The 24,863-nt window shown below is 35.8% G+C and overlaps 1 protein-coding gene across 5 annotated transcripts in view; it reads right to left on the bottom strand.

Annotated features, from left to right (window-relative positions):
• The window catches only part of RNGTT (RNA guanylyltransferase and 5'-phosphatase), a 203,431-nt gene that overhangs the window by 150,877 nt on the left and 27,691 nt on the right, over positions 1-24,863 (bottom strand). For all 5 annotated transcript variants that reach the window (XR_014064965.1, XM_081528556.1, XM_081528557.1 and 2 more), the window contains 2 exons: positions 17,899-18,008; positions 16,606-16,707 (listed from right to left, as the gene is read on the bottom strand). Coding sequence is in view for 4 of the 5 variants with exons in the window: in XM_081528556.1 (XP_081384682.1) it covers positions 16,606-16,707; positions 17,899-18,008 (212 nt within the window). In the remaining variant the exon portion in view is untranslated. The remainder of the gene's footprint in view (positions 1-16,605; positions 16,708-17,898; positions 18,009-24,863) is intronic.

The following is a 24,863-nucleotide window of genomic DNA, read 5'->3' as shown; positions in this document are numbered from 1 at the left end:
AGGGTAAAAAGAGCAGAGAGGATTCAAAAGAGAAGAGAAAGAAATAATTAAGCAAGATCACAAGTTAGTTCCAATTACAATCTTCTGGTTTTCACATTTTACATTAAGGAACTTCTTTTTTATTTTTGGATTTGACTCCATGGACTGTAGCCAGCCAGGCTTCTCTGTCCACGCAATTCTTCAGGCAAGAATATTATAGTGGGTTGCCATTTCCTTCTCTAGGGGATCTTCCTGCCCCAGGGATCTAACCTGCGTCTCCTGCAGCTCCTGCATTATAAGCGGATTCTTTACCACTGAGCCACCAGGGAAGCCCCCACCTTAGGCAACTTCTGAAACTCATTGTTGCCTAGACTAGCTGAATAAATGCCAATATAACCTACTTTCAGTAAAAGTGTTCACAAAAGACCCCAAAAAGGTTCACCTAACAGTCCTTGAATTATAACTGAAAGTGGGAAATAAAGTGTTGCTATAGGGTCTCCCTGTGCCTTCTGCCAGAACAACCTTTGAGGAGTCTTGGCAGCACTGGCTCTCTGGCTTTTCTTCCTCCAGTCACAGAAGTAGGTTGGCTGCTTCTCCTTCAACAGCAACTGTTCTTCAAGTGTTCGCTTCCCTGCCTTCTGTATCTCTACAGAGTGCTCTCTGTTCATACCATACATATTTCAAAAAATAGATCCTTTAAGTACCTCAAAGGCCACCGGGCTAACCAACTGATAGAGCAATCCCAGGTGACCTTAAACTTCAAGAAGATTGAGATAAGGGAACTCCCACCTTACAACTTCTTAAGAATAACTTAAGAAGAAGTAGGAGTTGGTATAATAGTCAAAATTTAAATCAAAGACTCATGGTTCAGCTATCATTAAAACTCTGACATGTTTAAAAATATAAACTAAGGGTTTAACCAGTCACCAGTATAATAATTTTCTTCCTGTAGCCTAAACACCTTACTGCCTGATGGCCAGAACTGGTCAAGCTCAGGCAGGCTGCTTCCACCTCGTGACATCCTTTGTGCTATTCCTCTTGCCCATGTTACTCACTCTTCACTAGTCATCCTCCTCCTAAGAACTCCTACTTTCTAGAATCTATGTCACATCATTTACAGGCAATTATATTTCATATTGTTCTCTCATGGATTCCCATTTTAATATCGCAATTAGATTTTCAACCATTTAAGGGCATGAACCACATCTTAAATGTTCTTTTTTTAAATAGGTTCAAATTTTAAAAATAGAATTTTACCATGACAATGGAATTCCTCTTCAGAAAGTCAGAGTTTGGTTTATTTTAATGAATCTATTAATTTGGTAGAATGTGCAACTATTAACAACACTTACCAAGCACTTCCGACGTGTTAAACATTATTGTAAGTGCTTTAGATGAAATTACTTAATCCCATAACATCTAGGAGGTAATTATTATTGCTATCTCAATTTTTCAGATGGCAAGTTGGAAGACAGAGGGGTTATATAACTTTCCTAGGGTCACATGACTAATAAGCATGGAAACCTCAGGATTTGAACCCAGGTAGTCTAGTTTCAATACCCAAGCTCTTTACCACTATACTATATTGCTTCTCAAAAATAAACCTGTTTTTACAAGTTAATATATTAATACATAAACATTCTTGTTTTTAGAATTTTATTACATTACTATCTTTATAGGTCCTTGATTCTATTGACTATACAGAATATCTAATACAGGCTCACGATCTCTCTTATTTGAAAACTTTGGATGTATTTTATTCTAGATGTCATTTCAGTATTTTGAATTTTAAAAAATATTTAGACAAATTAATCCTAAAATGTATTTTAAAAAATTGTTCTTGTTGTTATTTAGTTGCTAAGTCATGTCTGACTTTTTTCCAACCCCATGGACTGTAGCCCACCAGGTTCCTCTGTCCATGGGATTTTCCAGGCAAACATACTGGACTGGGTTGTCATTTCCTTCTCCATAGGATCTTCCCAACCCAGGAACTGAACCCACGTCTCCTGCACTGCAGGCAGATTCTTTACCATTGAGCCACCTGGGATGCCCAGGTGGGTTTTACCTATTTTTTAAAAATTTTAAAAAATAGGTAAAACTAATTTTCCTCTCAAAACTTTATTGCCATTGAAACTGACCATACACTGTGATAAATAATGTGGTGGTTTCAAGTACACATTCAGAACAGCTACCATTTAAAACTTGCCAAAAATTAAAAATTTTCTATAAAACAAGCAGTATCTTTTTTGTGTGTATTATTTATACTAGAATAATGAATCTTTAACTATTTTAGCTAAAGGGAGAAAAAGACCTAACCTATAAGAAACTTGAAATAATTTTACTTTTAACATAGACATTATACTTTATCATACATATTTTACTATAAAAATCCCATGGTTTTAAATGTTTAATAGATGAATAGCACCACTAAGATTATTTTTAAGAAAGATAAATAAAAACACATGTAGAAGATGCGTAACATGTTGATGTTTCATTTTATTTAATACTGCTTCATGCACATACAAAAATATAAGTATGTAAAATTACATCTAAGTGCACCAAATGCTTTAAATGACTTTTAATTTCCTCATCTGTTATTAATAGCAGACCCTTCCCTGGTGGCTCAGATGGTAGAGTCTGCCTGCAATGTGGGAGACCTGGGTTCAATCCTTGTGTGAGGAAGATCCACTGGAAAAGGGAATGGCAACCCACTCCAGCTTTCTTGCCTGCAGAATTCCATGGACAGAGGAGCCTGGTGGGCTGCAGTTCATGAGACTGCAAAGAGTTGGACGTGACTGAGCGATGATCACTTTCACTACTATAATAGTACAAAATGTTTAAAGGACCACACTATTAGAAATCAACTTGTTTCCACTGGTCTTTGTTTATGTTCACATAAAAGTACCAGGAAAAATTTTGGATACAACAATCTCAATAGCTAAATACTGTAGCTAAACACTGAGACTACAAAAATAAATATAATATGGACTCCCTGCACTAAAGCAACTACCAAGGCCAGACCAATACCGTATTTTGTACTTCTAGCCAGTAGGTTACATTTTATCAAGCTAATATAACACTTAAGAGACTTAAGGACCATTTTAAATAATTCATGGGGATACAATTAGTTCTCTGCCCATGCAAAAATATTTTCAAAATTAAATTTCCTAAAGTTTAAGACATTACAAAAATAAAATGTATCCAAAAAAGCTCACCTGCCAGCAAAAACAGCAGCAACCAGCAGAGCTGGGCTGAAAGCCAGGAACATACTGTACAAAGATGGGCTGCATATAAAATCTTCAAACCAGATCTCACAATTTAAAAAAGAGCTGTCAGAATTATTCATTTTCAATTTCTTTGCCTAGTTCACAGATACCAGTGCCTGGGGGGAATCAGATTACCATTAACATGCAAAAACTGAATATAGTTCCTAAAGAAAGTAAAGATACTTTATGATACATGATTTCTGAAAAAGAAAGCACAGAGATACAGAAATTTCTTTCCCTAAATATAGTGAAGTGAAAGTGAAGTCGCTCAGTCGTGTCCGACTCTTTGTGACCCCATGGACTGTAGCCCACCAGGCTTCTCTAACCATGGGATTTTCCAGGCAAGACTATTGGAGTGGGTTGCCATTTCCTTCTCCAAAATATAACTGGAACACATATATCAAAATCACTACTCTTCACATGCTATGTACAAGTCCAACAACTGTTCTACCCTTTGGAACATTAATTTCACTATCTAAAATAGAAGAGTTACATTCCAACACTGAGTTTTTCTATAGACTCCTTTGCTTCCAACACAAACAACTGACAGTAAAACCCATATGGGATAAAATAGAATCTTCAAATCATCCTTTCACTTTTGCAGATTCCAACATAAAAATATCTGTTTCCTGAATCAAACAAAACACCGTCAGGGACTTTAATGTGGCTAATTGGTTTTTACAAAAACAATTCCAAAATGATACTACAGAGTCATCTACAAATATAATTCAAATATTTGAATCTGAACACGGCAACATTAAGGAACACAGCAACATTATCAAACCTCCATGCTTTCAATACTGCTGTAAACATGATTCCCTAATCCTTACTAAATTCTTAATAATGCCAAGCTAATATTTTTGGATGTATTAGATGCACAATGCATTGGATACTGCATCACAAAATAAGCCTGAATTAAAGCTGGTCCTCTGCTGCCATCTAGTGCAATCACAAAATGCCAAAACTAAACCAAAAGTGACTGGAAAAAAATACTTTGGTGATGAATCTGTATAATAAATCATTAAAATAAACTAGTTCAAAATATGGTCCTTAAATCACTGGAGATAATGCTATAAAATATTTAATAATTTACTTTAAAAAATGTGAGTCTCTTACCACAAATGCATAGTGGAGGATACAGATAGTTCATTATAATGAGGATATCTTAGATTATAAAAAGATTTCTACTTCTATCTTAAATATCTTGGAATTTCTTGGATCACTTGCTCTAGGGGAAGCTGGCTGCCAAGTAGTAACGATGTTCAGGCAGCTATTTAAGGACACATAGAACTCCAGAGTTAGTATGACGATTACTTTAAACTGAAGACATTTGACATTCAAGAGATGCAGAAAGAAGCCTCCCCACAAAAGCAGAAACTTCTGGAAATGAGGTCACCAGAAATCATCTCTTTGGAGCATATTCAGTTCCAGAAATGAGACTGAGAGTGAAATTATCTTAAATCCCCTCTCTGGGGGAGTTTTACAGCCATGAGGAAGATGGAAAAGACCAATCACACTAGCATAACGAAGATTATCATCAGCTTTCCTATCTCCTGTTGCTATCCTAAAAACAGGTTTTCCTAAAGAAACCCATCTGTTCTTCCCATAGAAGAACTTTACTAACTTTAGTCATTTAGCGAGTCACTTCTTTTGTGCACTCGCATAGGGATACAAACAAACTTTGTTTTCACTCTTCTTTCCCCAGTTTAATCCAGACTCCCGAACACTAAACACAAGCAGGTGCAAGACGTTTTTCCTCCCCACCCAGTCTATGGACAGGCCCACAAGGCAAGGGATGGAGGCTCCAGGCCAACAATCAGCAAAGAACTGAGGCTGCCATCAACCACATGAGTAAGCTTGTAAGTGGAGCCTCGAGATGACAGCAATCCTGGCCTACTGCTTCACAGCAACCTCATGAGAGACAGTGGGCTAGAACCACCCAACTAAATCGCTCCCCAGAACTATAGATGTTAAATGTTTGTTGTTTTACGCTGCTAAATTTGGAGGGTAATCTTGAGGTAATCAGAGGCAACTCATTGGAAAAGACCCTGATGCGGGGAAAAATTGAGGGCAGGAGGATAAGATGGTTGGATGGCATCACCAACTCAATGAAATGAGTTTGAGCAAACTCTAGGAGATAGTGAAGGACAGGGAAGCCTGGTGTGCTGCAGTCCATGGGGTCACAAAGAGTCCAACAGGACTTGGCGACTGAACAACAACAATCTTGAGATAATCTGTCAGGTGTGAACAGATAACTAATATAACAAACATCAATGAAGACAATGAAGAAAGGAAGGAAGAGCATCAGCAGATGAAATACTACAATACATTTCTGCTGGACAAGAAACAGATGGAGAAATGCTAAGAAGCATAGTGAAAGAGTAGCAACAGCTACAAAAGAAGCTATTTTACAAAATCCCAAAGAAGATCCAGACCCAGAAACAAACATCAACTAACAAGAGTAACAGTATGGACAGAAAAGAAGAAATTGGTTATTTTTAATTATGTAAAACAATTAAATCCCCACAACTCACAGAAAAGACATACTAGTTAACCATTTCCTAAGCAATCAATCAATAAAACTGGAAGGCCCTTCTTTTAAAAAAATGAACCAAACCCTAAGGTAAAGCAACTACCACATGGGTAATGGTGCCCAGAAGCAAAGACTTCTCCATACAGTAGGACTGAAGGTCCTCCAAGCACAACTGCTTATTATGAAGCAAAGCTGTCAACGTGACAAACCCAGCCCATGCTCACAAAATTTCTTTCAAGCAGTTTTTTCTGCCTCCTTTTCAAATGCAGCCAACCAAGGATCACCGTACATTTCAGGAAAACCAGAAACATGAAGAAGAAAGATGATTCAAAATAGAGTAACTCTATGCCTTCCAGTTAGTATTCTCATAAGAAATTCAAAATGGTATCATGTCCATAAATTAAGAACAGGTTGGCATAGAAATGTATAAGCAGACAGGAAGAATGCATGTACTCTTGAAATTTAAAAACATAAATACTGAAATTAGTAATTCATTAGAAGTATAGAAAAAAAAAAAATGAGAAAGCCTACTAGAAAGCTGAAAAACAAGACCAGCAGATGAAAAGTATGACAGAAAAGATTAGAGAAGAAAAAGAATCTAGGCGGTATAACAACCAATAGTCTAAAGGGGGAAAACAGAAGGGAAAAATGGGAGGAAATAAAATAGGAGAGACAAAATTACACTGAATGGAAGAACTCAGGTTTTCAGATTCAAGTGATTACCAGGTGCCAATGAATGGAAAGGTTGGGGGGGGGGGTGTAGACCCACATAATTAGTCATCCACTGGTCCACTGAAAAAGTTCAGGACAAGAACAAACAGAAAATTCTAAAAGTTTCCAGGGGCAAACCATGTACAAGGCACTAGAATCAGAATGATAACACAACTTTTATCAGTGGCAGAGGTTAACAGAAGTTAAGGTTTTTGTTATTCTGAGGGAAAATCATTTCTAATCTAAACTTTTATACACAGCCGAATTACTAAACTCAGGACCAGAGGAATACCATTTTCATACACCTAAGCATGCTTATTGGAGAAGGCAATGGCAACCCACTCCAGTAGTCTTGCCTGGAAAATCCCATGGACGGAGGAGCCTGGTGGGCTGCAGTCCATGGGGTCGTGAAGAGTCGGACACGACTGAGCGACTTCACTTTCACTTTTCCCTTTCATGCATTGGAGAAGGAAATGGCAACCCACTCCAGTGTTCTTGCCTGGAGAATCCCAGGGAGAGCGGAGCCTGGTGGGCTGCCGTCTATGGGGTCGCACAGAGTCGGACACGACTGAAGCGACTTAGCAGCAGCAGCAGCAAGCATGCTTATGGGTTACTTCTTATACATACTTTCTTAGGAAGTGACTGAAGGAGGTACTCCTGCAAAATAAGAGAATACACCTAAATTTAAAAAGAAAGGATGGGAAGAGAGGGCGGGGAAAAAAACATGGAATCCAGAAAGCTAGATCCAACCAGATAAAAGCTGGGAACAGAGCTTTGTACAGAGGCCAAAAATCACAGAAGACTATAAAAGAGAAAAAAAGTCTTTGGGATAACAAAAAATAATTCAAAGAAGAAATAAAATGAACAAAACTTTGAAAAAACTTGATTATAGGGTAAAGGCAATGACTAGAGTAAAAAAGAACCTATTTAAACTTGACAAAAGGAACATTCTACTTGAAATGGCAGAGAAGGCATGACTTTGAACTCTGGACAAAGTGGCTATCTTTAGTGGTCAGCTCCATCCTAGCACTTGCTCTCAATGGATCTTGGTTGAGAAATAAGCAAACAACCTTACCCTGATTCCTTTGCCAACTCCCTGCAAGGAGACTGGAAAAAGGGGGAAGGGAAAAAAACCTATTGATCTGTTTCTGGCAGCATCTCAGGTGGCAATGAAGGCAGCAGCCACAAGATGACAGCAGGGCTCTTTAGGGTAGAACCCCCAGGGAGTGGCTGCTGGCATACAATGGTGAGTGGTCCCAACAGCAGCAGCCACACAGGCAGTACTTCCTCCTGCTGCTGGGCAGCAAGTGCTAACCAGGCTCCCACCAGAGGCAGCAGCAGCTCACTGAACCCCTCTCACCCTTTTGCTTTCTTATTCTCAGAATGTCTTTGTAATCAATTCTATGTATTAAGTCCCTATGTGTTAGAAATATCAGAGTGATTTCTTTTCACATCATAAAAAAAGGAAATACATTCCTTTCCACTAATCTAAACAACAGTTCAGTAATTTAAGTATTTTTCACCATTTAAATCAACCATTACAGAAAACAAAAAAACAAAAACCCTATGTTTAACAAACAGCATGTAAATGTAAACAGAGTTGACAATATTAAAGTTAGAGCTAATGTAAAGAAGTAGATGGAAGACCTGGAACTCTAAAGTTTACATCTTACAAGAGTTAAGAAATACTGGGTCATCCCTAGCAGTCCAGTGGTTAAGACTCCACCTTCCAATGCAGAGGGTATGGTTCAATCCCTGGTTGGGGAATTAGGATCCCACATGCCGCTCAGTGTGCCCCAAAATAATCAATTAATTAAAAAATAAAAGAATTAAGAAATACTATGTAAGGGTTATTAGAATAAAGGGAAGATTAAATATAGAGGCATGATAAGTGAGGAACTAACAATAATAGTTTTATCTATGATAAGAAACTAGAAGAAAGAACAGACGGGCACAGAGAAATTGGTGAGCCACATTCTCATGACCATATTAGAAACTCACCTAAAGTTAACTAATAAACATCAACATAAACATGTTACTCACAGATTTGAGGATAATCACAGGTTAAATTAAAAGAAACAAAAAAAGAAAGGTTAAAAGTGGTTGCCTTAGACCTTGGGAGATATCACAGGTTCACTTCCAGGCCACCACAATAAAGCAAATATCGCAATAACGGAGTCGGGGGTGGGTAGTGGTTGCCTTTAGGGAGTAAAGCTGATAGAAAGAAAAGGGTGATGGAGAAGTGAATTCCATCATAAGCTTTCTAGTATTACTTGATTTATTTAATCTGAAACAAGGCTTACCTTAATAAACAATTTTATTTTAGTCACCTAATAGAAAAATGTTTAATAAAACAGAAAAATATTTAGGATGCACTAATTATAAGGTATAGACATATTCATTGATTTTGACCTAATTAAGAGGATTTGAAAATCTTTCAAGTTAATAGAAAACTGCAAAATTATTGTTCATTGCACAAATCATGTAATCAGTTCCAATACTAGTAAACAAATCTCATGAATCTATCTGTTCTGAGGATAAGAAGCCTCTGTTGGTTATTTTAACTAGTTACTTGCAGATTAAGTAGCTCTGTTCACAATGAGAATACAGAGTATCATTAGACTTCAAAGTGTAAAATCAAATTGTATATTATTTGCACTAATTACCATGACTATTAAGGTTATGCTTTTCAGAACTTCATAGTCACACACAAATTAAATATGTAAAATACAATATCCTTTTAACTGGTCTTCCATGAGAGAGGGTAAAAAGCCACATTGATTTCTCAAGATTTACCTTGATCTGGAATAAAATTTTAAAGCCACGAAAAATGGTTTGGGCAGCACTTACATATCAAAGCGGCTGAAAGGTGTGAAAAACATTTTGATTTTTATAAAATAATCAGTCTTCATGAGAAGAAAAGATCAAAAGAAATATTCCAAAGGCTTTGTTTATTTTACATTTGTCCCTTGACATGATTGATTACTTCCAATTTTATTTTATATAGAGCACACCTTCCTTAAAAAAAATTACAATTCTTTCAAACATTTTTTCATTGATTCACAAACTCTTTGTGAATTTTCTTTTTCAGTCAACCCAGCACTTACCATTTCTATAATAATGAACTAGAGCATGTGAGCAAATAACCAGTTCTTAAAGGATCATGAAATTGTGAGAAAAATAAGTATGAAAATCCCCTTAACACCTCATCCAGGTAGCTCATACCTCACACTGGTAGCTCTATAGCTGAGATGGAGTAGGGGGCAGATGTCCTCTATTAAGGTTAGTAGCATTAGGCAATACTAAATAACAAGTGTGTCTGTATCTCTTCTTTATTCCACCATCACAGGTAAACATCCATCTAGGATACCCATTATTATACTCCTAAAATCAAAATGAGCACTCATATTTCATATGGAATATCAAGTAATGCTCCTAACCAGGTCTTTGTTACCTCTCCTTATTTATTGTGCTTTTCACTATACACAATTTTACTACATCTCTTACTACATCTTAAAGCTGCTTCAAGGTCAAGAATTGTATTTTGCTTTCCTACAGTGTCTTGTATTGTCTTTGAGATCCTCTAATTCCTAAAGTAGCTTCACAGTTATCTAGTAAAGCAATAAATATTATTTCTTCAAAGATACAGATTTTGCCATTAAGTGAAAGTGAATGTCACTCAGTCGTGTCCGACTCTTTATGACCCCATGGACTATACAGTCCATGGAATTCTCCAGGCCAGAATATTGGAGTGGGTAGCCTTTCCCTTCTCCAGGGTATCTTCCCAACCCAAAGATCAAACACAGGTCTCCCGCACTGTAGGCAGATTATTTACCAGCTGAGCCACAAGGGAAGCCCATTAAGTGAAAGGGTCAAGGCAATTCCAATTACCATCACAAAGCGATTTGAGGGAAACCCTATAGCTTTCTACAGCTTATAACAGAACAGTATATATCATATCCATTTATATGGAGGATCAGGCGGTTTTTTATCACTGTTAATATATATATATATGTAATATATATGAGGAAACAATGGAAACAGTGAGAGACTTTATTTGGTGGGCTGCAAAATCACTGCAGATGGTGACTACAGCCAGGAAATTAAAAGATGCTTGCTCCTTGGAAGAAAAGCTATGATCAACCTAGACAGCAAATTAAAAAGAAGAGACATTACTTTGCCAACAAAGGTCCGTCTAGTCAAAGCTATAATTTTTCCAGTAGTCATATAAGGATGTGAGAGTTGGGACTATAAAAAAAGCTGAGCACCAAAGAATTGATGCTTTTGAACTGTAGTGTTGGAGAAGACTTTTGAGAGTCCCTTGGACTACAAGGAGATCAAACAGGTCAATCCTAAAAGAAATCAATCCTGAATATTCATTGGAAGGACTGATGCTGAAGCTGAAACTCCAATACTTTGGCCACCTGATGCGAAGAACCAACTCATTTGAAAAGACCCTGATGCTAGGAAAGATTGAAGGCAGGAGAAGGGGACAACAGAAGATGAGATGGTTGGATGGCATCACTGACTTGATGGACATGAGTCTGGACTTGATGGACATGATGGACACCAGTCAGTCTGGGAGCTGGTGATGGACAGGGAAGCCTAGTGTGCTGCAATCCATGGGGTCGCAAAGAGTTGGACACGACTGAGCAACTGAATATATACATATATATCACTTAATATATAAATATATTTTATCACTGTTAATATATATTTTCTCCTCATATATTTGACTTCTATAGCATAGCTCTATTTAAATACATATATATTTAGGAATATTAACAAAAGGGATTTTTATTAATGTTTCAAAGTTTCAGATACTCACTACCCCTAGAATATGGACAACCTCAAATTTTAACCAGGGATTGCTCTTATGTTTGCAACACAGGTTTCACCTGTGTATGTTCTGTTTAGCTCTATGAGTTTTTGAGCCAAATTTGGTAATGAATTCAGTTGATTTTCATTCTTAAGTAGTATTTCAGAGACAGTATCTCTGTTAATAAGTAGTAACTCTCATATTGATAAGTAGTTTAATTAAAGAAATTAATATTTAAAGGTCCTTTTTATCCTTTAGTAAGTCCTAAAGATGTGACTAGCTGACATCTATTTCAAAAGTTTGATTTTAAAGTATTAGACTTTTGTCCTATACCCACTTTTATTCTTGTACAGTAACTACCCCACACCCTAAGGGAATTTTGAATAGATTCTGGGAAACTAAATGATGATTACCAAGTGAAAATGATTGCCCATGGAGTCTGACACAATAGTAACAATAACATTTATTGAACATCATGCTAACAAGCATTTTATATGAATCTCCTTTAATCAATTAATGGACAAATCCTCGGCTATATCCTTAACTCAATGGCTGCCTAAACATTGCTCTTGGAGAAGGAAATGGCAACCTACTCCAGTGTTCCTGCCTGGAAAATCCCATGGACGGAGGAGCCTGGAGGGCTACAGTCTATAGCATCGTGAAGAGTTGGACATGACTGAGCAACTACACTTTGACTTTCAAACATTGCTCTGGTTTACATCGCTGATTTTTAAACTATGTTCATTCAACAGGGCACTAACGGCAGTGGTTCCTGGACTTGGCTAGAAATCAGAAGTAGCTGGGGTGCTTCTGAGAACCAAATTCTCACAGCTGACTGAAGCCTACTGAATTTGGATCTCTGGATTTTTTTTCTTTCTTTTTTTTTTAAATAAAAGCTTACTATGATGGTAGTAGGGGCTTCCCAAGTGGCTCAGTGGTAAAGAATTCGTCTGCCAATGTGGGAGCCACAGGGTTGGGAAGATCCCCTGGGGGAGAGTACGGCAATCCACTTCAGTTTTTTGCCTGGAGAATCCCATGGACAGAGGAGCCTGGTGGACTACAGTGCATGTGGTTGCAAACAGTGAGACATGAGTTAGCGACAGAGCACACACGCACACATGATGGTAATACTATCACAGTGGTGAAAGTGAAAGTGTTAGTCGCTCAGTCTTGTCTGACTCTTTGTGACCCTCATGGACTATATAGCCCACCAGGCTCCTCTGTCCATGGAATTCTCCAGGAAAGAATACTGGAGTGGGTTGCCATTGCCTTCTCCAGGGGATCTTCCCAACCCAGCAGTCTCCTGCATCACAGGCAGATTCTTTACCGTCTGAGCCACCAATGTAACCCAAACATCCAGTGGCATCTGGAACGTGCTATCCTAAAAATTTCCATGGTGACTTTAAGAGGCCACCCAGAATACAATCCCACATGCTGCCCGAAAATGGTCAACAACCAAAGCAGCCCCACTTTTGTCTATTTCAAATAATGGAAAGTAAGATTTGAGCTTAGAGAAGGAGTAAGAGTAAAATGAGTTCCACTACTTTCTTTTTTTAACCAATTTACTACCAGATATCATCAACTATAACTTTAGATCAATAAACAGTGTTTCTGATCAACTTCTAATCACTCCTTGTTTGTCTCCCTTCTCCATGAAGGGAACATAAGAAAGGAACACAGGAGTTACAGCTTTCTTGTGCTCCTCCCAGACGCAAAAATACTGGCCTTGCACCCTCACCGTATTAATAGGTCTAATGAAACTGTTAAAAAAACAGGACTGGAGTCTTCAAATGATGAAACCTGGTTTGGGGTTATCATCAGAAATATGGTGCTAAATTTTCATTAAGTTCCAAAATGAGCTAACTATATAATGAAGAAAAACAACATTAAATCATATCTTAGAAGCCCAAATTCTAAAATACAGAACAATGAAGGGGGAAAAAAAGAAAGCTACAGAAGACCAGAGTTGTACTGTCAATTTTGCCTCTATCTAGTTACAAGATTAAAGCAAATATTTTATTTTCTGGATTCCACCCCCCTCAAACATATCCACAAACACACTATGTCTCCCTAGAAGAGTTCACAAATTAAAAATCCTTTCCAGGTATAGCTTTATTTACAAGTGAGTTTCTAAATATTAGATACAATGTTATGGCCCTAATTAATACTTACTAGGAAATAAGACAGAAGTAAATTTTTATTAAATGTAATATTCAGTCAAAGTTGTTATATATCATAAAAGAAAAAAAACTACTTACTTTGTGATCAAAAGAAAATTAGGGCTTAACAGAAATTTATATCTGCTCTGATATCTTCCCTCAAGAGGAACTAAAAAACAGCCAAGTGAACAAATCTAAATTATAACAGTATAACATCACTGATTTGTTAATAATTTGATTTACTCATTTTGTTCCTAAACAACACAAAACATCATCTGTTTGCAGTTCATTGAAAATTATTCCAGAGATATCTAAAACCTCTTTAATATTCCTCTCAGTATATAAAACTTTTTTAGTGTAGCATCTCATTATTCTATCCACACTATTCCTGTCTGAACATTCAGTTCCACTCACTGGAATAAACATCTGCTACAAACATTATTAGCGAGATACATATCAAAGGATCCAAGCAAGTTACTAACTACCTGGGGTAATTACACTGTTCTGTATAAAAACCATTAGAGCAGTAACTATGTTCAGAAGCTCCCTGAACATATTATAGATAGTTTATCTACATAACAGCTATTTCTACAAGTCACCAAGTATTTGTCAGAACAAGTATAGCATGACCACATGTCTAGCACTCAATTATAACAAAGGCATAGGACATTTTTATGAGGGAAAAAAAATACAATTTACATTTCAAGTGTATACATTTAGTGAATTGCTTATATAAAAACTCAAAACCAGGAGCTAAACAATAACTACAATGAATTATGTATTCAATTTTTCTTAAAGCAAGAATTCTTGTATATATATGTGTATTACATATACATATATATACACATATAATACACATACATAAGTATGTGCGAGAATATCAGTAACTATCTTTTACTGAGTGTCCACTGTATGCTAATTGTTTGGAATTACTTTATTTAATCCTTTTACAGCAAATCTATTGGGTAATGGATTGCCATTATCTTATATAAATCCAAATATTTTTCTTAGGGTCATCTAGCTTTATCCTACCCTATGGGTCATGTTCTTGAACTATGCTGCTGCTGCTGCTTTTGGCTAAATGGTTTACGTTTTTGTTTGGAAATTAATGTGACAGAGAGTTGTCACATTAAAAATCTCAAAAATTTCACAACCATCACAAGTGTTTCCATAACTTTCATGCAAACACACTGGCAGCTTTTCAATGATTAATTGATCCAATAAACATTTACTGAGTGTTCATCACGTGCCAGGCACTATTCTAGGCACTGAGGACACAGTGGTTAAAAAGACAGAAGTCTCAGTTCTCAAAAGGTTTGCTTTCATTATGGCTATCAATTCATTAAAAGACTTTTGCTTGTCTATTACAAATTATTCCCATAGCATTACATACTTCTTATGGCAAATATACTTTGAGTTACTTTCTTTTACTTCATTATTGGCATTATAATAGTAGTTACAAAAATATTAATATTAACAGTAAAATCAAGCTGTATTCACTCCGTATCTCCACAGGTATCTTTTAAGGTCACCACAAAGTTAAATGTAGATGAAAACAGCATGATAAAAAAGATATAATTATCACTTTGACATTCAAAAACTGTCATAAAAATCAAATGCAACTTATATCATCTTCAAAATAATCTTCAAAAACTAAAATATGAAAAGAGGACCTTAAAGAGATTATTTTTTCCCATTTTTACTGCAGCATTACTCATAATAGGCAAGATATGAAAATAACCTATCCACCAACAGATGAATAAAAATGATGTATGTAAGTATGTATATATATATATATATATAATGTATATTACACACACACACACACAAATGGATAATTATTCAGCCATGAGAAAGAAGAAAACTGTCACTTGTGACAACATGGAACTCTAATTATTCTAAAAGACTTTCTTCATTATGAAAAAAGTAATGACTTCTATATTAATATTTGTTAAAGTAGTTATTTCAACTAGTACAAAATTTGCTTAATGAATAAATACATATATAGCAAAGCCATATAAAGTAGATTACAAAAAAAAAATACATTTGAATTGGTTCTACTGAGATGGATGAAACTGGAGCCCATTATACAGAGTGAAGTAAGCCAGAAAGAAAAACAACAATACAGTATACTAATGCATATATATGGAATTTGAAAGATGGTAACGATAACCCTATATGCGAGACAGAATAAGAGACACAGATGCATGGAACAATTTTATGGACTCTGAGGGAGAAGGTGAGGGTGGGACGTTCTGGGAGAATAGCATTGAAACATGTATATTATCATATGTGAAACAGAACACCATTCCTTGTTCGATGCATGTGACAAGGGCTCAGGGCCGGGGCAATGGGATGATCCAGAAGGATGGGATGGGGAGGGAGGGGGGTGGGGGGTCCAGGAAGGGGAACACATGTAAACCCATGGCTGATTCATGTCAATGTATGGCAAAAACTATTACAATATTGTAAAGTAATTAGCCCCCAACTAAAATAAATAAATTTATAAAAAAAAATAAATAAATTAAAAAAAAATTTAAAAAAAAGTAGATTACAATCGAGAAAAAGTTAAATGGTATTGAGGAAGCATAAAACTTTTACTAATCAATACTTTTAAACTTAGGAATATGAAACTTGAAGCTAAGCTCTGTTGTAAGAATAGAACCTTAAGAGTGGATAAAATTACAAAAAGTATTAGTAAGGATCAACAGAAAAAGAAAATCTATCGAAGGAATAAAATATAGAATGAATCAGAGGACTTGGTAATTTTTAGATTATAAACTCATAATACATCTGTTAATTTTAGAAGTGCCCAACAACCATTAAAGACAAGATGGTGGCAACAGACATACCAAAAAGTACAATATTAGTAAGAAAAAATACTTTCAGATTTAAATCTGGTATAGATTCATGTCAAACTAACATAAATCTGAAACCAAATATTTAGAAAATGAAAGAGATAACTGTAGTAGACAACAAGAATACTAGCAAAACAAAAACTATACAATATATGAAACAGGCTTATTTTGCTGTTCCTGTCACTCCCAAAAGTACAAACCTCTCACAACAAAGCAATATTTTTCAAGCATTCAGGCTATTTAGTATAACTTTTTTTTTTTTTCCAGAAGTCTAACTTACCGAGTACCATCTGCTTTCCAGCTTACTTTATACGGCTTCTGCTCCAAAAGTTTAATGTTTTGCTTGTCCATGGAAACAGGCTGTGCTCCAGGGAATCCAGACCTTAATGAAGAACACTATATCACTATTATGGCTGGTATCCATACAAAGCAATACATGTCTTAAACCAATCTCACACGAGTCACACATGTAGCACAATGGTCTCCCAATCATGAAATTAATATCAGTTGGAGAAATATCAGCTTTCACAAGAATGCTAACAAAACGTTATCATTTTCTTGACATCTTAAAATGTGAGTTAACAAGATCCTAAATGCCACTATGAATTATGACTCCTGGGCTAATTTTTAAACATTAACATATATGATCTAAATAGTAAAGCACATATATTTACAAGTCTTTTACTTCAGGAAGAAGTTTAAGTCTTGCCTTAGTTATCTTACATTGCTCTAGACCCCATACTTCTCCATCATGACACTGCCAACTTGGCATAACTCTGCAGGGTTGGCAAGTTTCTGCTCAAAAGATGCCCAGAAATGACAAAACAGGAGAAATTTAGGTAGAGATTAAGGTACACTGGCAAGGGTTTAACAGAACACTAAAACTGACATCACTTCATCATCACTTGCAGCTTTCAGTTAAAATTATTTCTAGTTGATTGATCTGTGTGTCCCAGTCCAAAAGTTCTTTATATTAGGAATTTTTAACAATAACCCTATTTCATCATGTTCTAACTGTATTACAGTTTTCTGCCACAGATGGCAAAGACCAACAGGAATGACCATAGACCAAGACCTGAGAGCAACAGATAAGAGCCATGAACTCTCTCCTGAATACTCTGCTATGAAATGTCTTAGCAATATCTTCAATTCATGGTAAGGGGTAGAGTATATTTAAAGCTGATTCTTCTAGGTTTCTGATGACAGAAAAACTGGAAAGTGAGGCTCATTCAAGTTTTACCTCTTCTTTCTTAATAAAATCATAAGGGCAACCAAAACTAATCAGCAACAGTAGAATCAAACCCACAAAACAAATACCAGAAAGTAACAACAGTAATTTTCTATTCCTCTAGAGAAGACATGTAAGTCACCTAATTTTGACTCAAAAATCTAGTTATTACACTGTTTATCTTGAGAAAAATCTGATAAACTTTTGCTTGACAAAAAACTCTATGTAAACACAGAAACTTCATGGAGCAAAGAAGCTATGTCACTGTTTGCATTAATGTTAAGTACTGCAGAGTAAGAATAAATTTTATTGAAAACTTTAATTAAAATTTAAAATGCTTATTACCCTTCCCAGCCACAGAATTGATGACACTTCTGCTGTACCTCTCCTAACTTTGGTTGAGTTGTTACTTGAGTTACACCTTTAACAGTTACACCCTCCAGAAAAATAGCACCCTGAAAATAAAAGGAAAAGAAAAATACATTAGAGTTCAAATCCATCTACAAAGACTAGACGGAATGATAGATTCATTTATTTTCAGAAATCTGAGTAAATATATGCAACAAATAGTCTGCTACAGGAGGTTCTATAGACTTCTCTGGGATTGTACACTAGTTTTCCTTAATCCAGCATATGATTTTCAATGTAAATATACAGCCCAGTGTCTGTATTATGCTATCAAAGCAACCATGGTCACTACTCAGTAATCATAACAGCAATAATAATTTACCTACCATTTACTCAGAGTCAGGCAAAGTACCTGGCATTTTACAGCTTCTCTAACCTTTATAACAATTCTGAAAAAAAGACTGCATTACATTTATTTCATAAATGAACAAATGAGGCATAAAGATTTTATGCAATTTATTCAAATGGTAAAAACAGAATTTGAACGCAGGTCTAAACTATATCATTCACCAACGATTCTCACTGAAGAGGATGGGAAGTTGTGTCACTAATAGAGCTTGGATTTTGAGATACACACCTATAATATATACCTTTGTAAACTAGAATAAGACTATAACAGTAGACAAAATGGCTAAGCTATAGTCATTGGATGTATCAACATAAAAACTAAATATTACTCATCACTGAATTTTTTTAATACAAAAGCTTTTGATTTATTGTTTAACAAACATACACGGGATTCAGTAAAGGTTACTAACTGAATGAGACCTAATGCATATATTCTCTACTGCTTTGACACACTCAAATTCTAAATGATTTCCAGATAATTAGTTAGGATTGAACACTTAGTACTTTTTGTTGGTTAGTCACTCAGTCATGTCCGACTCCTTTGCAACCGCATGGACTGTAGCCCACCAGGCTCCTGTGTCCATGGGATTTCCCAGGCAAGAATACTGGAGTGAGTTACCATTTCCTTCTCCATCATCCCTGAAGTTTTAATCTAAATCCTTTAACTCAGAACTACAGAAAATGTATTATTGTATTTCATAGCAAATACTTTTAAAATATCACAAAGAAGTGAAGCAGATGGAGAATTTATGCATCAAATAAAGAACACTCCTGGAAATTTTAGATACTAAAAAAATTGTCTAGATTCACGTTACAATTACTTTGCAACCCGTAAGAGGGCTGGCATCAGTCTCAAGAAAAATCTATAAAACTCTAGCTGTTAACGTAAATAAGGAATAAAAAATATGGTCTACAAACTGCAATGATCAACCTTCTGGCAAAGACTTGGCAACCTGAACTATTTGGGAAGGGAAAAAAAGAACACAATGTTTAGTACATACACATCTAGAAGAGTCCTAGGTCAAATCTAGAAGAGTCCTAGGCCAATCCAGCAGACACTGATCCTACTTTCTGCCCCTCGTTCTGAATCATATTTTATAGTCATTTAAAATGTCATCTACTTTGTTTTCCTTCAAGGGAGGTTCCATGAGCCAAAAGATCAAAAAGTACCATTCCTCTCCTATTATACCATAACCTCTCTTTATCAGCCAATGAAGTTTCTGTTTTAGAATCATTTCTCCATTAAATATAATAACTAAAGACAGTATTTTCAAAGGAAAACTTAACCAACTGGTTGTTTTTTCAACATATTTAGTTACTGAGATACTCAAATAACTTCAATATCCTGATAAAATATCTTATATATATTAATTAAAAAAAGAAAGCATCTTTACTCTGAAAGTACTAATAGCATAAATTTTTTTAAGTTTTACATGAAGAAGGTATCCAGTTTCACTTATGAGCATATATTTCCTAAGCAAAGGCAAAAAATCAATGATAATTTCTGAAAAGCAAAGGTCAAATTAGCATAAATTAATCCTAAAAACACAAACACTACATTTGAACAAGCTAAATTTTTTAATTGAACAGAATAAATAAATATTGAGCCTCAGTACAGATACAAAGAATTAATCACTCTTGGCTCTCTGTTAACTATCTTCAATCTCAACTAAAATAAAAGAAAACTGAAAGTTTTCTAACCATGAACTTGCCAATTAATTACATCCACACATGACATGCCTGTCAACCACACTGTTGACATTACCCAAAATTCAACTCTCCAGTCACCCTTCCTCTCTGATGGTCTTGTCCTCACTGCTTCTGAGCCCCTTCTTGGTTCATTTTATCATTAATCACCTTTCCAATGTAAACCCTGGAATCTCTTTTTCATAAATAACCTTCCCTGCAAACTCAACCTTTTTCACAAACACCCTATATCCTGTGTCTTCACTGGAAGCTAGCTCTCCACCAAGAAAATCACTCACTTTTCTCTTAAATGAAAACCACTCATTCTCACACTGCCCAAGTCCCATGGGGTAATGTAAACAATTCTCTTATATCCTCACTGCTCTCCTGGCCTCTTTCTAAAGCTCCTCTTCCATTCAGGCTAACTCAATTCAGCCATTAGCAGTCAACTAGACATCAAGTAGGGCAGATATCCACTGTGGCTGGTTGCATAAAAGCTCTCTTTGTGGATGGGATGTCTTCCCCACCCACAAGGAAATAGGCAGCTGAAATTTACTGAGGAAAAATCACAATCTCAGTGCAAAGGATGAAATTTCCCTGCTCTTGTTAAAGACCAATTTCTATCTGCTCATGAACTCCACTTCCTTCAGTCTCCTCAGAAATTGCTCTACCATTTCTTCCTCTATGATTTCAGGTATTTTCAACTTCACTGATTCCACTAGTTCCTTATCCTCAAGTAATATCTATGCTTGAGTTTATTCCATACTAAAAAGTCTTTCCTGAATATGTCTGCATCAAGCAATCACCCTCAGTCTCCCTTTTTGATCATAATTAAACTGCTCAAATCGGAGAAGGCAATGGCACCCCACTCCAGTACTCTTTCCTGGCAAATCCCATGGACGGAGGAGCCTGGTAGGCTGCAGTCCATGGGGTCGCTAAGAATCAGACACAACTGAGCAACTTCACTTTTACTTTTCACTTTCATGCATTGGAGAAGGAAATGGCAACCCACTCCAGTGTTCTTGCCTGGAGAATCCCAAGGACAGGAGAGCCTGGTGGGCTGCCGTCTATGGGGTCGCTAAGAGTCAGACACGACTGAAGTGACTTAACAGCAGCAGCAGCAGCAAACTGCTCAAATAGTGTGCACCAGTGTGTAGAAAAGAGTTAACATAACAGGACTGCTTGCCAGGTGGGCCTCTGGATGGCATCTGGGAAACGACTTTCATTGCTCTCAGTCAACTGATAAGGCTGGGTCATCATGCCTAAACTACCTGAACAGACAATAAAACTTATGCTGAACAAATGCTTGCTTCTGGGATTCTGGAATACTGATACATGCTAGGTACACGCTGTCTGCATGACCAACCATAAATAAAAACCTTAGGCACTGAGACTCTAACAAGCTTCCCTAGACAGCAACATCACACACACGCTGCTGCATTTCCACTGCTGAGGGAAGAGTGAGCTCTGTATGATCCCTTGTTGGAAGGAGAGAGCATAAGGAAGCCTGCACATGGACTCCTCAAAACTCCACTTCTTTTTTTCCCTTTTGATCTGGATATTCTTAGTACATTGCTGCACTAAATCTTAGCTCTGAGTACAACTAAGTATATGTTGAGTTCTAGCAAATTTTCAAAAGCAGGGGTGGTACTGTGAACCCTTAACACTAACTGTCTCCTTTTTCTCACCTCCCCTTAGTTTCTTAAGATCACTAGTCTGACCTGGCTCTAGTGTACCACAGAAAATAATCCTCAGAAAGACACTTCCTATCCTTACTATATTTGTTCCCTCTGTGACTTTTCATACTATTAAATCATTCACACAGGTCACTACCTAAAACTCTAACCTATTCCTCATATTTCTTTGTCCTTTTGTGCTACATGCAGGAAAAATTTCTCAGCTGGATCTTCCAGTTTGATAATTTCCTCCAGGCTGCTAACTTCAAGCTGCTATCAAACCCACCTCCTCACTTTTTTCTTTATTATTATCATTTCCAAGTTCTCTAACTGGTTCTTCTTCATAATAGCCTGCCGTTATTTTATGGATTGATGCCTTCTCTTGTCTTCTAAAGAAATGTTCTGTTTGCTGCTTATAAACTATTCCCTCTGGTGCTAGCTAAAAGGAATGAGGCAGTTCTGTATATACTAAGAAAAGATATCCAAGTGAAAAAAAAAAACTAACATTAAATACATTTATGTTAACAACAGATAGGAGGAGTCAGGTCAAAACTGAATAAATGTATGCAAATGCATAGAAAAAGTTAGTATCTAGAAGTATAATCAAAAAGTAGAGTGGAAGTGGGAATAAAGAGGTAACTTTTAACCCTATACACTTCCAGATTTTCACATTTTTATTTTACAAAGAAAACTGACCTTTACGTCACTTGTGGACACTCTAAAAGAGATAGATAACTAGACAGGTAAGTAAAAGGGAAGAAATTCTTTTAAGATGATAAAAATGCTAGTGGTAGGGTGAAAACTAAAAGATTATTTGTTTCCAAACTTTCTTTAATGTAAGATACTATTTTTATAAATAAAAAATATTTACCAATTTTCATATTTACTAATTATGATCTGAAAAGAAGAAAAACCTACTAAAGTGCATAAGGCTTTGGAGTTTTCTTTTTTCATAACTCTACCTTTGGAAGTATAAATGCAAATATTCTTGAAAACCACCATGTCCTCAATGTCAGTCAGAAATCAAACCTAACTGCTTTCTCAAAAAACAGAGAAGGGAAGCTTGCTGCTTTCGGCAATGACAGACTAGCTTATTTAGACCAATTGTGCAGGCATGAGAAAACACTACACAACAAGTTAAAAGTACCTGTTTTAAGACATCAGAGAGTTATAAAGGTGGTAAGGACCTGAAGCCAAGAACTCAGAAAGAATGGAATTCCAGAGAGATGTGCTAGACAGCTGGCATAATTTTTTTCCTCTAGGATTTTCCTCTATAGGTACTGTTTCAAAAAGAGTAGCTGAGAGGGTAAGAAACTGAACAGAACTTTCAGCATTTATCACAAGAATGGGAATACAAAAACTAGAGTACCAGGCCATCAAGGAAGAGAGGTCCTGCTTAATTTTCCAAGCTTTCAGTTAGAATTCCCAGAGGGCCACACTCTAGGAATTGAGGTGAACCAAAATCAGACCAGCTCTCAAACAGCCCAGTTTTTAACAGTTCAATTCCAGACTGAGTTAAGATTCTCTACTCCTATCTTGTGTAGGAACAAAAGTAAATCTTCTCTGAAGGAAGGTAACAGGGTACAGAACCACAAATCATTTCCGTAATTTTTCATACATAATATCTAGCTAGCAGAAATACCCAGGTATAAAGCAAAAAAAAAACAAAAAAACTACAATTGACTAAAAATCAAAAGGACACAAGAAGAAAAACAAAAAAAAGACCCAGAGGATAGCTGCACATTAGTTACCTCACATGGGCTTTCAAACAGGCTTAATAAATGCAAAAACCTAAATGACAAGATGCAGAATCCCAGTAGAGAACTGAAAGTTATTTTAATACTCAAGCTGAAATTCCAGAAGTGAAAGTAAAATAACTGAAATTAAGAACTCAATGGATAAATTTAACAGCAGCACAAAGTTAAAATAGAGAATTAAAACACTTGGTCAGAAAAAAATATCCAGACTGAAAAAATGAAACAAAAGGATAGAAAATACTGAAAAGAACATAGACAACATTTTAAGAAATAATAAAATACAAAAGGCCTATTGGGTAGAAGGAAAGAGACGAAAAAACTGACTTAAAATAATATTTGAAGAGATAATGGCCAAGAATATCTAAAATTGATATAAAAAAATCCAACCATAGATTCAAGAGTCACTGCAAGTAGGAAGCTGGAAAAATGCAAAGAAAACCACAGGTAGAAACATCACAGTAAAACTGCTGAAAATCAAAACGAAAAAGAAATTGCCTTCAAAGAAGCAACTTCTCAAAACAAATGCATTATAGAATAATATCTTCAACATGCCAACACAGAAGTCAAGAGTCTGGGTTTCAAAGAACAACTGTTCTTCAAAAAGATGGGGAAAATAAAGGCATTTTCACACAAATGTGAAATGTGTCACCTCAAAATATATAAAGCAAAATCTATCAGAACTATAAGGAGAAATAGGTAAATCCATAATCATAGTGAGGAATTTTTAAACACTCCTCTTAGTAACTGACAAAACAAAACAAGACAAACCAGGTTTGGGTTTGCTTTTATTTTATGCCATTTTTTCCCCCTAAAGAAACATGCACTTCTCTGCTAGTTTCCTCTTACGCCATTGGAGCTCTTTTGCAACAATAAGGATTTAATAGGACTTAATATTTTTAAATAAATGTCATTTTTAAAACACTTTCTGCTGGCAAAGAAAAATAAATGCTGCAAACTTAACTCATTTTGTAAAATAGTAGCTGTTTAAACTTTTACACTTTTAAATACTAGATCATAATTCAAGAACACATTAAGCATATGCTTCTAATTAATGTTATTTTAAAAAATTCAGTTAAATTCCCTCATAAAAATGATATAAGAGGGTAATCATCTATGTGTTATGCTAGTGGACTTTCTTTAGAATATGATACTTATTTTTCCAGAGATGTGATTCAGTAATTTCAGATATCTAAATCCAGAAAATAAGTTAGACTAAAAAAAATGTTATTTTTGAAATTAGTTTCATGTTTCAAAGCAATTTATACACTTGTTAGTGGTGACAGAACGTTGAAGTTTGACATGTGTACACATTAACACAATGTTTTCCAAACAAGAAACTGTAAGTACCAAATAATTATATTTTATGATTTACATTTAAGGCATTTTCTTCCCTGCCTGTGAATCAACACCTACTAAGAAATGAGTTGTGAGGTTT

Source organism: Giraffa tippelskirchi, chromosome 9 (assembly GCF_054371585.1).
Source record: "Giraffa tippelskirchi isolate mGirTip1 chromosome 9, T2T-mGirTip1v1.2.pri, whole genome shotgun sequence".
Taxonomy (NCBI): Eukaryota; Metazoa; Chordata; class Mammalia; order Artiodactyla; family Giraffidae; genus Giraffa; species Giraffa tippelskirchi.
Note: the sequence above shows the minus strand (reverse complement) of the source record. Positions and strands in the feature narration are given on the sequence as shown.